At 45.4% G+C, this 13445-nt stretch overlaps 1 protein-coding gene across 2 annotated transcripts; it reads right to left on the bottom strand.

The window, feature by feature from the left end:
- Positions 1-1172: 1172 nt before the first annotated feature.
- Positions 1173-12935, bottom strand: LOC120942580. Of its 2 annotated transcripts, XM_040355558.1 has the most exons (5): positions 12558-12935; positions 6940-7235; positions 5222-5416; positions 2022-2757; positions 1173-1970 (listed from the first exon to the last, which is right to left on the bottom strand). In XM_040355558.1, the coding sequence occupies exons 1-5, from the start codon at positions 12641-12643 to the stop codon at positions 1472-1474; spliced, it is 1812 nt and encodes a 603-aa protein (XP_040211492.1). In that variant the 5' UTR covers positions 12644-12935; the 3' UTR covers positions 1173-1471. The 2 variants fall into 2 exon arrangements, with proteins under 2 accessions (XP_040211492.1, XP_040211491.1); XM_040355557.1 differs by having other exon boundaries at positions 1173-2757; positions 12558-12934.
- Positions 12936-13445: the final 510 nt, after the last annotated feature.

Here is a 13445-nt window from a genome sequence, read left to right as displayed (position 1 = left end):
TCTACCTAATCTTCTCCCATAAGGGGGGGCACCAAACTGATTCTTTGCCCCGGGTGAAATAATGTCTAGCTTCCCCACTGGTACTGCCTATAAGAGGAGCAGTACCAACCCTTCTACTCTACTAAAGTAGAACGGCTAGTGGCTAGTGAAGGGGGAGAGGGGGTGCGGGTGGCCGGGGGGGGGTGTGTGGGAGTTGCCCGGCTGCCATGGGAGAGACCTGTCAAAGTGGGCCAGTCTGGATGAAGTCCAGGGCCAAATTTCAGTCGCAGTCCAGCACTGGGTCAGGCACTGATGTTGGAGAAAAGGCCAGTCTCAGCTCTAATTCATCCCAAAGGTGTTTTATCGGGTGCAGGCCAGTCAAGTTCCTCCACCCGAAACTCGCTCATCCAGGTCTTCATGGACCTTGCTTTGTGCACTGGTACTCAGTCATATTGGAACAGGAAGGGGCCGTCCCCAAACTGTTCCCACAAAGTTGGAAGCATGAAATTGTCCAAAATGTCTTGGTATGGTGACACCTTAAGAATTCCCTAACTGGAATTATTATTATTATTATTATTATTATTATTATTATTATTATTATATAAACACAGAAATACCAAAAATGGGGGAAATTCTTTTTTATATATATATACAAACATTATTTATTTTCTTTCTTTTTTTTTTTTGTCAAATAGATTTTTATTGAAAAGTAAAAATCATACAGATTATAACAGAAACAGTTTTGTAATTTTACATATGGATGCTTGTGCTTTTGCCACAACCATTGATATGTAAATTCTTTATTATCAATTTTGCAAAGTGAAATTACAGACAAGTAGCCACCTGAGAAAGTCAATATTTACGAGACATACGTAGAGCGTTCATCATACATGAGAATATGAATACTCGTAGAGCTACTTGCTCTAGGGCAGTGGTCTCCAAACTGCGGCCCGGGGGCCAGATGTGGCCCTTTGCTTGCTTTTATCTGGCCCTTGAGGTACTATTTCAACCAATGATACAAATAATGGGGCATGATTCCTCCCAATGATGGGGCACAATTTCTATCAATGACACCAACAATGGGGTCCCATTACACCATTGATTGGACATAATTTCTTCCAATGACACCAGTGATGGAACACAATTCCTTCCAATGGTATTTAAGAAGGGGTGCAATTCCTCCCACTAACACCAATGGTTGGGCACAATTCCTCCTACTGACACCAAAGATGGGGCATTGTTTTTTCCCAGCTGGAGGGCCACCAGTTTCAGACCCCTACTCTACAGGATAATCGGCAGGTGTCGGCAGACATCGAGTCAACGATACCCGCTGATCGACTCCTGCTGTGTATAATCACAGCAGGAGCAAGCCTTCGGTGGCGCCCATTTGTGCCGCTACCCAAAAGCTTAGGAACATGTCCTGCATATATAGTATATGTGATTCTGCTATAGGGCGGTCAGCAAGTGGCTATGGAGCATCTAGGAAGATGTGTTAGTGGGGCAAGTTCCTTATTTTATTTTGTTTTCTTTTCAGTTCATCGATCACATCAGAAAAGTTTGGACCGATGGACTGACTATTGGGACTCTTTTGTGCCTTGGGACTCATTTTCCTTAGCGGTGTGTCACGGCTCTCACCTTCGCACATTGAGTCACTATTATCACACAGTTCCTCTGACCTCTCACACCTAGGGCTTGACCCGAAACTCTTATCACATAGTTCCTCTGTCCTCTCACACCTAGGGCTTGACCCGGTACTCTTATCACATAGTTCCTCTGACCTCTCACACCTAGGGCTTGACCCGGTACTCTTATCACATAGTTCCTCTGACCTCTCACACCTAGGGCTTGACCCGGTACTCTTATCACATAGTTCCTCTGACCTCTCACACCTAGGGCTTGACCCGGAACTCTTATCACATAGTTCCTCTGTCCTCTCACACCTAGGGCTTGACCCGGTACTCTTATCACATAGTTCCTCTGACCTCTCACACCTAGGGCTTGACCCAGAACTCTTATCACACAGTTCCTCTGACCTCTCACACCTAGGGTTTGACCCGGAACTCTTATAGGTGAACCCAATCTCAGGTTTGTTGTATAAATAGATCCCTGAAAATTCATCAATTGGTGGTTTCTTTGAACTCTCAGAACCGTACCGTATCCTAGAAGTTTCCTTGTTCATTCGGTAGGTTGGGTAACCTTTGCTAGGCGGTTTTTCTGAAATCTCACAATCAATCCCTATGTTAGACGTTTTACCACAGAATTCATCCTCTTGGGATTCATTGTCGGGCAACATCTCGGAATATTTAGAACTGTACCAAATCGTTGACTTTCTTTTAGGCTTAATCTTAGGCTTAGGTTTGTCATTGATCCATGAATCTGGATCCTCATAGATGTTCTCAGTCTCCCAGCTGGGCCAGGTCTCTACGTTCTCAGTGCTGAGAGGTATTTTTTGACTTTCATAGTAAATATTGCAGAACTGTTTATTGCTCAATGGAATCTCAAACTCCTCACCGCTGCCCATTGGTATCGAACTTTTCCTAATGGACTTAAAACAATCATAGTCTTTCCATATCGGAGGACCCTCATCGCGGAATGATACCTCCGGACTCTTGCTGCTGATCCATGGCTTTAAAATCTCATATGATGATTTTGTGTTGGGACCCTTGTCACCACGGAGTGGTCCGTGATTTGTTTTATTGGTGTCTGTGAGCTTTTCCTCCAGATTGTGTCCACCGGACCGAGGATCAGGACCTCCGTAGGTGCTGCTTCCTTGTAGCGCTTTACATGTGTGAAACAAGAAGAATATGTTTTTATATGAGGATCATAGGGAAGGAAACAATGTACAAGAGGTTGATAGCTGTTAATATGTAACAATTTTTCTGATATTGGCCAGTCCAATCCAATTGGTCAAGCCAATTTTCGCACTTCTATAAAAAAAAATTATTAAAACGGAGTTCCAAGGACAATTAAAATTTTTATTTTTTAACCACTTCAATACAGAGCATTTTCACCCCCTTCCTGCCCAGGCCAATTTTCAGCTTTCAGCGCTGTCACGCTTTAAATGACAATTGCGTGACCGTGCAACGTGGTTCCCAAACAAAATTTACATCCTTTTTTTCCCCACAAATAGAGCTTTCTTTAGGTGGTATTTGATCACCTCTGCGGTTTTTATTTAAAAAAAAAGACCGACAATTTTGAAAAAAAAAACACAATGGGGTAGATTCATAAGAGGGGTAGATTCAGTAGATACTCCGTCGTAAGTCCGAATCCCCGCCGTCGTATATTTAAGCGTATTCTCAAACTGAGATACGCTTAAATATTTCTAAGATACGACCAGCGTTAGTCTCCTACGCCGTCGTATCTTAACTGCATATTTACGCTGGCCGCTAGGGGCGTGTACGCTGATTTACGCCAAGATAATGTAAATCAGCTAGATACGCCTAATAACGAACGTACGCCCGGCCGTCTCAGTAAAGATACGCCGTTTACGTAAGGGGTTTTCAGGCGTAAAGATAAACCACCAAAAACATGGCGCAGCCAATGTTAAGTATGGACGTCGGAACCGCATCGAATTTTTCGAATTTTACGTCGTTTGCGTAACTCGTCCGTGAATGGGGCTGGCCGTAATTTACGTTCACGTCGAAAGCATGACGATTTGCCAACGTCATTTGGAGCATGCGCACTGGGATGCGTCCACGGACGGCGCATGCGCCGTTCGATCGAAAAGTCATTTACGTGGGGTCACAGTTAATATACATAAAACACGCCCACAGCTTAAAAATCTGAATTAGGCGGCCTTACGCCGGCCCTAATACGCTACGCCGCCGTAACTTCGGAGTCAAAATTTTTGAAAATACCATACTCGCCTCTACGGCGGCGTAGCGTATAGGAGATACGCTACGCCCGCCTAAAGGTACGTGAATCTACCCCAATATGTTTTACTTTTTGCTATAATAAACATCCCAATTTTTTTTTTTAAGCATTTTTTCCTCAATTTAGGCCGATACGTATTCTTCTACATATTTTTGGTAAAAAAAATCACAATAAGCGTTTATCGATTGGTTTGCGCAAAAGTTATAGCATCTGCAAAATAGGGGATAGTTTTTATTTTTTTTACTAGTAATGTCGTCGATCTTCGATTTTTGCCAGGACTGCGATATTGCGGCGGATAGTTCGGACACTTTTGACAAATTTTTGGGACCATTCACATTTATACAGCGAACAGTGCTATAAATATGCACTGATTAAAATGTGACTGGCAGGAAAGGGGCTAACACTAGGGGGCGATTAAGGGGTTAAAAGTGTTCCCTAGGGAGTGATTCTAACTGTGGGGGGAGGGGACTGACTGAGGGAGGTGACCGATCGGTGTCTCTATGTACAAGGGACACAGATCGGTCTCCTCTCCCTGACAGGAAGTGGATCTCTGTGTTTACACACAGAGATCCACGCCCATGGCTCTGTAACTGCCGATCGCGGGTACCTGGCGGACATTGCGGCCACCAGGCATGCGCATTGTGACCCGCGTGACGTGGCGGGCACTCGCCCCCTAGCAGCCGGGAGGCCCAAGGACGTCATATTACATCCACCCAGGATGGTTGTTTTGTCAAATATATCCCCCAATGTCCGGTTTCGTATGAAAAACATCGTTTTAAAATTTCTTACCGGCAGTTTTCATCTTGCTTGTGGGCATGTGAAGCCCACAAGGATACAGTTCCTGGATACGGTGATGCTGAGCTACCAGCATGCACCGCGTGTCCCTGCTCATGCTCAGTATGTACGCCGCTGAGTGCCGTAAACTTCCACATTGTCATCACAACAGGCGTCGGAAGCGCCCGCCCCGTTGTGATGGCAATGAAGAGATTTGCGGTACTTCCGGTTTCGAGAACGAGCGGCGACCATCCGCACTGACGCCTGGGAATAAGGACACATAGCTCCCAGGAGACAGTGCGCCGCCGGATATGACAGCCATACCTGCGGGTGGCAGAGACCGGAAAGGCCATTGAAAAAACTCCCAACAAGGTAAACCTTAGGAGAAAAATAAAATAAAAATTCCATTCTAGAACAATGATTGAAGTGTGTAAATGCTGTTAATGTAAAGTAGTAAAATCGGGTGGAACTCCGGCTTTAATTTTTATTTATGTTTAACAATATTTGACAATACTGGATTTCATAAAAGATGCACTTGAAAAAGTTGTATTATATTTAGCTATTTTATATGTTTTTTTTTGTGTGTTTTTTATACCTGAAGAAGAATTGAAAGGCATCAAGGTTCTTAGTTTTGTCATAGAGGTTTTGGAGTTATTTTTTTCAGTTTTTGTAATGAGAAGCAAATCAGAGGCCAGTTTCCTAATAGTGGGCTGACTCTCCAGGATCCGAATCTTCTCCTCATGGCTGCTGTCCTCCACATCATCAACCACCACAATCACATTGTCTCTCCCTGTGGACGCACACAAGTTTCAGTCATATTAGTCACATTCTCTCATCTTCTCCTTTCCATTCCTCCACGCCCTCCCTCCTGTCCTTTTCATCCCGCCTCTTCCTTTTCCTTTCCATTCCTCCATGTCTTCCCTCCTGTCCTTTTCCTCCCTCCTCTTCCTTTTCCTTTCCATTCCTCTATGGCCTCCCTCCTGTCCTTTTCATCCCGCCTCTTCCTTTTCCTTTCCATTTCTCCATGTCTTCCCTCCTGTCCTTTTCCTCCCTCCTCTTCCTTTTCCTTTCCATTCCTCTATGGCCTCCCTCCTGTCCTTTTCATCCCTCCTCTTCCTTCTTCTCATTTCCATTCCTCCAAGCCCTCCCTCCTGTCCTTTTCATCCCTCCTCTTCCTTCTTCTCCTTTCCATTCCTCTATGTCTTCCCTCCTGTCCTTTTCATCCCTCCTCTTCCTTCTTCTCCTTTCCATTCCTCTATGTCTTCCCTCCTGTCCTTTTCATCCCTCCTCTTCCTTCTTCTCCTTTCCATTCCTCCATGTCTTCCCTTCTGTCCTTTTCCTCCCTCCTCTTCCTTCTTCTCCTTTCCATTCCTCCATGTCTTCCCTCCTGTCCTTTTCATCCCTCCTCTTCCTTCTTCTCCTTTCCATTCCTCCATGTCTTCCCTCCTGTCCTTTTCATCCCTCCTCTTCCTTCTTCTCCTTTCCATTCCTCCATGTCTTCCCTCCTGTCCTTTTCATCCCTCCTCTTCCTTCTTCTCCTTTCCATTCCTCCGAGCCCTCCCTCCTGTCCTTTTCATCCCTCCTCTTCCTTCTTCTCCTTTCCATTCCTCCATGTCTTCCCTCCTGTCCTTTTCCTCCCTCCTCTTCCTTCTTCTCCTTTCCATTCCTCCATGTCTTCCCTCCTGTCCTTTTCATCCCTCCTCTTCCTTCTTCTCCTTTCCATTCCTCCATGTCTTCCCTCCTGTCCTTTTCATCCCTCCTCTTCCTTCTTCTCCTTTCCATTCCTCCATGTCTTCCCTCCTGTCCTTTTCATCCCTCCTCTTCCTTCTTCTCCTTTCCATTCCTCCGAGCCCTCCCTCCTGTCCTTTCATCCCTCCTCTTCCTTTTGTACTCCTGGTATTTATTGCCTCTTTAAGATCTACCCACTGTTAGTGTGATTTGGCCACGCCCATCATTTGATGTGTTTCTCTCTCAAAAAAAAAGCCCTGGATAAATGTATATAGTCTTACAGATACAACCGACCCTTTGAGGGCAACCATAACCCTGATGCGGATTGCAATGAAATTGAGTTTGACACCCTTGCTCTAGAGTAATATCGTCCTCTTCTCCCCTATAAAGTGATATCCTCTCCTCTCCTCTTCCTTCTCTTCCTTTCTAGAAATATATCTTTCTGCCTCTTCTAGAATCATATCTTCTTCTATGCCCTCCTCCTCTATTTTCCTGTTTTCTGCTACCCTCAAAAACCATAGATTCTCCTCTCCTCTCTATAATAGTCAGTCTATCTTTCTGTTCATTTGTCAATATATCATGTACCAAGTAATTGATTCAGGTTGTCCAGCTCGTCATCGTAGAGTGATCCGGATATATCGGTGATGTTGACTCGTCCTCTATTCTTGGTGTGATAAAGGATCCCCAGAGAGCACTGAGATGCATCATCTATAAACTGCTGAAAACCACTATTGGATATGACGGTGGACCTCACATCCTGGATGCAATCACTGAAGTCACTCGATGATAGAAGTGTCACCAGCCAGGAATAATCTCTTTTATCAGATCTGGAGAATATGCCAACCGAGTGTTTCATTGCTGTTTTCCTCTGGAAGAAAATCCTAAAGCAGCGAAATATTAATCTAGATATTAACCTTAATGATTTTTCTTTCTATTATTCTGCACACAGCTTCAAAGCTGAAAACGAATTGGCTTACATTTTGCCTTTCCTGGTTCCTCCCACTCCTGTTTTCTTATCAATACACTAATGAGATTTTTAAATAAAACCATTTTGATTTTATTACATATCTAATTTTAGACCAAGTGATGACATCAATTAAGGCTTTCTAACCCTAACAAGTGTCGCTAAACGTAGCCCTAACTCTAGCTCTTAGTCATAAAACTTGCCCTTATCCCTAACCCTTACATTTAACCCTTATGGTTAGGGTGATAATTAGAGTTAGGGTTAAATGTTAGGGTTAGAGTTAGGGTTAGGGTTAGAGTTAGGGTTAGGGTTAAATGTTAGGGTTAGAGTTAGGGTTAGGGTTAAATGTTAGGGTTAGAGTTAAATGGTAGGGTTAGAGTTAGGGTTAGGGTTACATTTTAGGGTTGGAGTTAGGGTTTAATGTTAGGGTTAGAGTTAGGGTTAAATTTTAGGGTTAGCGCTAGGATTAGGGTTAAATGTTAGGGCTAGAATTAGGGTTAAATGTTAGGGTTAGAGTTAGGGTTAGAGTTAGAGTTTGGGTTAAATGTTAGGGTTAGAGTTAGGGTTAGGGTTAAATGTTAGGGTTAGGGTTAGAGTTGTGGTTAGGGTTAAATTTTAGGGTTGGAGTTAGGGTTAAATGTTAGGGTTAGAATTAGGGTTAAATGTTAGGGTTAGTTAGGCTTAGGGTTAGAGTTAGGGTTAGGGTTAATTTTAGGGTTATAGTTCGGGTTAATTTTAGGGTTAGAGCTAGGATTAGGGTTAAATGTTAGGGCAATAATTAGGGTTAAATGTTAGGGTTAGAGTTAGGGTTAGGGTTAAATGGTAGGGTTAGAGTTAGGGTTAGGGTTACATTTTAGGGTTGGAGTTAGGGTTTAATGTTAGGGTTAGAATTAGGGTTAAATGTTAGGGTTAGAGTTAGGGTTAGGGTTAAATTTTAGGGTTAGAGCTAGGATTAGGGTTAAATGTTAGGGCTAGAATTAGGGTTAAATGTTAGGGTTAGAGTTAGGGTTAGAGTTAGAGTTAGGGTTAAATGTTAGGGTTAGGGTTAGGGTTAAATGTTAGGGTTAGGGTTAGGGTTAGAGTTGTGGTTAGGGTTAAATTTTAGGGTTAGAATTAGGGTTAAATGTTAGGGTTAGTTAGGCTTAGGGTTAGAGTTAGGGTTAGGGTTATTTTAGGGTTATAGTTAGGGTTAGGGTTAATTTTAGGGTTAGAGCTAGGATTAGGGTTAAATGTTAGGGCAAGAATTAGGGTTAAATGTTAGGGTTAGAGTTAGGGTTAAGGTTAAATGTTAGGGTTTGAGTTAGGTTTAGGGTTAGGGTTATTTTTAGGGTTAGAATTAGGGTTAAATGTTAGGGTTAGAGTTAGGGTTAGGGTTAAATGTTAGGGTTAGAGTTAGGTTTAGGGTTAGGGTTAGGGTTAATTTTAGGGTTAGAGTTAGGGTTAAATGTTAGGGTTAGACTTAGGGTTACATTTTAGGGTTAGAGTTAGGATTAGGGTTAAATGTTAGGGTTAGGGTTAGGGTTAGAGTAATGTTAGAGTCTGATGGACGGTTGTCATCGGTTACCCGATGAAGCTGACTGATGGTCAGTCGCGCCTACACACCATCAGTTAAAAAAACGATCGTGTCAGAACGCGGTGACGTAAAACCCAACGACGTGCTGAAATAAAAGAAGTTCAATGCTTCCAAGCATGCGTCGACTTGATTCTGAGCATGCGTGGATTTTTAACCGATGGACGTGCCCACTAACGATCGTTTTTTTCTATCGGTTAGGTATCCATCGGTTAAATTTAAAACAAGATTGCTTTTTTTTAACCTATAGATAAACAACCGATAGGCCCCACACGCGATCGGTTTGGACCGATGAAAACGGTCCATCAGACCTTTCTCATCGGTTTAACCGATCGTGTGTACGCGGCCATAGTGTTAGTTTTAGGAGAGCAGTTTCTGTGGAATGTTGAGGACGAAATCCTGAAAGGGATCAAAAAGGCCATTATCAGCAAGGTGGACGCTCGGTCGGTTGTAGACCAGACGTTCAAGGAGTTTGGATAAAAAGGGGAGCAAGGAGATGGGACGTAGGGGACCCCCACTAACACACAGCTCCTTTCTCTATATGCATCGTAGAGAGCGTCCTGACTCTCCTGTAGTCCAAGGGAGGGGGCGAGCACGACACTCCACACCAGGGAGAAAGCCTCACGTTACTGTGTGGAGTTACAGACAGAAGAACAGGAAGTGAGGATTTCTCAGAAGAAATAAGGACATTTAAAAGCAAAATGGAAGGATGAGGTAAGTGAAGGAGGACTGCACTGAGGGAAAGGAAGATATTTAGGGAAAAAAACATTGTACCTTTACAACCCCTTTAAGTTCCCAGCCCCATCGTCCTGCCCTAACCATAGAGGTGAGACTTGCACTTATCTCTATCTATGAAGGTACAATGGGCCTGATTCTCAAAAGAGATACGCAGACTTAACTGCTGTTCAGTCTGTGCCTAACTTTGGAAACGATTCTCAAAAGGCTTTTTCCAAAGTTAGGCAGAAAATCTGACATGTGTAAGACACTTACACATGTCAGATCTTAGGATGCAGTACCGCATCCGCCACTGGGGGCATTTCTCATTGAAATGCAGCTTTGCGTATGCAAATGAGGACTTAAGCAGATTCTCAAAGCATTTCATCATTGTGATTTCTGCGTAAGTTCCGAATTTGCTTGCGCAAAACTAGGGCTGGTTTTACAATGTGGAAAGTTAGTCACACCTTGTAAAGGCCCATTCAAGCGACGGCATTTGGTATGCATTCCTGAGGGAGAACTCCACGGCAATTTTTAAATTCAAAACCGGCATGGGTTCCCCCCCAGGAGCATACCAGGCCCTTAGGTCTGGTATGGGTTGTAAGGAGACCCCCCCTACGCCGAAAAATCGACGTAGGGGGTCCCCCTACAATCCATACCAGACCCGTATCCAAAGCACGCTACCCATTCACCTGGAGGCAAAAAGTAAAAGTTAGTAAACACACAACACAAGGGTTTTTAAAATAATTTATTATTCTGCTCCGGATGCCCCCCCTGTCTTCTTTATTAGCTCTATTACCAGGGGGGCTTCTTCTTCCACTCTCCGGGGGTCTTCTTCCACTCTCCGGGGGTCTTCTTCCACTCTCCGGGGGGGGGTTTCTTCTTCCGCTCTCCGGGGGGGGGGGCTTCTCCGCTCTCCGGGGGTCTTCTTCTCTCTTCTCCCCTCTTCTGCTGTTGACTCGGCGAACCCCGGTTCTGCTGCAGCTGTCCGGTGCCTTCTTCTTCAGCGCTGGCTGCCTGCTATCTTTGTGTGTTAGCTCAATTTCTAACAGGCAGCCGGCGCGGTCTTCTGTGACGTCAGGTTCTTCTTCTCCCCTCTTCCGATGTTGCCTCTGGCCTCTTGTCACTGTAATGATGGAAGCGCGCCTTGCATCCCATTTATATAGGCATCACCGTCCCATCATGCTCCGGCAGGTACCCACGTGGTGGGTGCCTACCCACGTGCACCCACCATGTGGGTACCTACCGGAGCATGATGGGACGGTGATGCCTATATAAATGGGATGCAAGGCGCACTTCCATCATTACAGTGACAAGAGGCGACGAGGCAACATCGGAAGAGGGGAGAAGAACAGAAGAGAAGAAGGTGACGTCACAGAAGACCGCGCCGGCTGCCTGTTACTAATTGAGCTAACACACAAAGATAGCAGGCAGCCAGCGTTGAAGAAGAAGGCACCGGACATCTGCAGAAGAACCGGGGTTCGCCGAGTCAACAGCGGAGAGCGGCGAAGAGAGATGAAGACCCCCGGAGAGCGGAGAAGCCCCCCCCCGGAGAGCGGAAGAAGAAACCCCCCCCCGGAGAGTGGAAGAAGACCCCCGGAGAGTGGAAGAAGAAGCCCCCCCTGGTAATAGAGCTAATAAAGAAGACAGGGGGGCCTCCGGAGCAGAATAATAAATTATTTTAAAAAGCCTTGTGTTGTGCCTTTACTAACTTTTACTTTTTGCCTCCAGGTGAATGGATAGGGGTACGATGTACCCCATATCCATTCACTTAGGGTGGGGGGCCGGTATCTGGGGGCCCCCTTATTTGAGGGGACTCCCAGATTCCGATAAGCCCCCGCCCGCAGACCCCGACAACCAACGGCAAGGGTTGTCGGGAAGAGGTCCTGTCCTCATCAACATGGGGACAGGGTGCTCTGGGGTGGGGGGGCCCGCAGTGCGCCCCCCCTGCCCCAGAGCACCCAACCCCCCATGTTGAGGGCATGCGGCCTGGCACGGCTCAGGAGGGGGGGGCGCTCGCTCGTCCCCACTCCTTTCCTGACCGGCCGGGTAGCATGCTTTGGATACGGGTCTGGTATGGATTGTAGGGGGACCCCCTACGTCGATTTTTCGGCGTGGGGGGGTCTCCTTACAACCCATACCAGACCTAAGGGCCTGGTATGCTCCTGGGGGGGGGAACCCATGCCGGTTTTTTCTTTGAAAATTGGCATGGAGTTCTCCCTCTCAGGAATGCATGCTGAGCGACGCTGTCATTTTTTTTTATAATTATTTGTTTTCCCGGCGCGTATATTTTTTTTCACCCGTCGCAACTTTAGTGTCCCGTCGCAATTCTCAAAGCCGCCCGGCGTTAATTACGTTCGCGCGCTGCATGTCGGGAAAATGACGTCACACGCATGCGCAGTACGGCCGGCGTGGGAGCGCGCCTCATTTAAATTTTAAACGCCCCCCGGAGAGGAGGACCGCCTTGCGACGGCGGCACTTAAGTTACACGGCCTGAAATTTCTAGGTAAGTGCTTTGAAGATCGGGCACTTAGGTAGAGATTTTAAGTCAGTGTAACTTAACTGCTGAAAGTTAAGTTAGGCAGCTTTTTTGAGAATCAGGCCCTATGTTACCACTGATGTACCCAGATGTTAAAAAAAAAATCTCACCCCACCTTTGTCCTCCCATAATGAACCATGGGCTCATGAACAAGTCAGGAAATGAACAAGTCGGGGAAAGCGTCTTGCGCGCGATTCGCGCGCGCAAGCTGCTTTCCCTGACTTGTTCATTCCCGACTTGTTCATTCCCCGACTTAGTTGGGGTAGGCAGTTCACTTTGGTGGGGGTGGGTCAGCCACGCCCTGTGACCTTTGACCTCTGGGAACCCGCCTTCTGACCTTTGGGGGAGGTCCCTGTTCCAATTCTTGAGTCCTAGCCATATTCTTCAATGGGAACCCCTAACCCTAACCCTCATACCTTTCTGGATGATGAGGTTCTGGAAGGGGAGTCTCTCCAGCAGATCTCCAGTTGTCCTGGTGTGGCTTGTGTCCTTGTGTCCTCATTAGGTGTCTGTCCTTCTGCTGTATAACATTCTATCAGTAAAGGATCGTAGAGTATTCCCCAGAAGGTGGACAGATAGAGTTGATCAGCCCAATACAGAGGTTGGGGGTGTTATTAGTGAGGTCTGTACTTTGTCCCCCTTTATGATCCTGTTTATTTCGCAGCTCCCTGAATTTTCTTTTCCTTGTTCCCTTTCTAACACCTCCCGCTATCCAGCGACCTTTGGGACCTCTCTATCATGTTGAGTCTTCTCTTCTAAACAGAAAGTGTCAGATTGTTCAAATCACTAAACAGAACTTGAACCCGACTATCTCCTTTATTCAAAGCTTTTCTCAGCCACTTCCTCTCCACTCCCTCCTATAAAATTGCATGCTACTGTACATAGTTTATAAGAATAACCACTTCAGCCCCGGAGAACTTGGCTGCCCAATGACCGGGCCATTTTTTTGCGATTCGGCACTGCGTCGCTTTAACTGACAATTGCGTGGTCGTGCGACGTTGCCCCCAAACAAAATTAACGTCTCTGCGGTTTTAATTTTTTGCGCTATAATCAAAAAAAAGAGCGACAATTTTGGAAAAAAATATATGTTTTTGACATTTTGCTATAATAAATATCCCCATTTTTTTAAAACAAATTTCTTCCTCAGTTTAGGCCGATACATATTCTTCTACATATTTTTGGTAAAAAAAAAAAAAATCGCAATAAGCGTTTATTGATTGGTTTGCACAAAAGTTAAAGGGCCGGATTCACATACATCGGCGCATATTTATGCGGGCGTAGCGCATCTAATATACGCTACGCCG

The sequence above is a fragment of the Rana temporaria genome, chromosome 6 (genome assembly GCF_905171775.1).
Source record: "Rana temporaria chromosome 6, aRanTem1.1, whole genome shotgun sequence".
NCBI lineage: Eukaryota > Metazoa > Chordata > Amphibia > Anura > Ranidae > Rana > Rana temporaria.
The sequence above is the reverse complement of the archived record's forward strand: the minus strand, read 5'-3'. Positions and strand labels throughout refer to the sequence as shown.

Excerpts from the sequence above, each read along its gene's own strand:
- LOC120942580 (XM_040355557.1), bottom strand. The coding sequence starts at position 12,643 with ATGAGGACACAAGGACACAAGCCACACCAGGACAACTGGAGATCTGCT. Across the intron at positions 7,236-12,557 it reads GAACCTCATCATCCAGAAAG|GATTTTCTTCCAGAGGAAAA; the intron begins GTATGAGGGTTA and ends TCGCTGCTTTAG. Across the intron at positions 2,758-5,221 it reads GCCTTTCAATTCTTCTTCAG|CGCTACAAGGAAGCAGCACC; the intron begins GTATAAAAAACA and ends ACACATGTAAAG.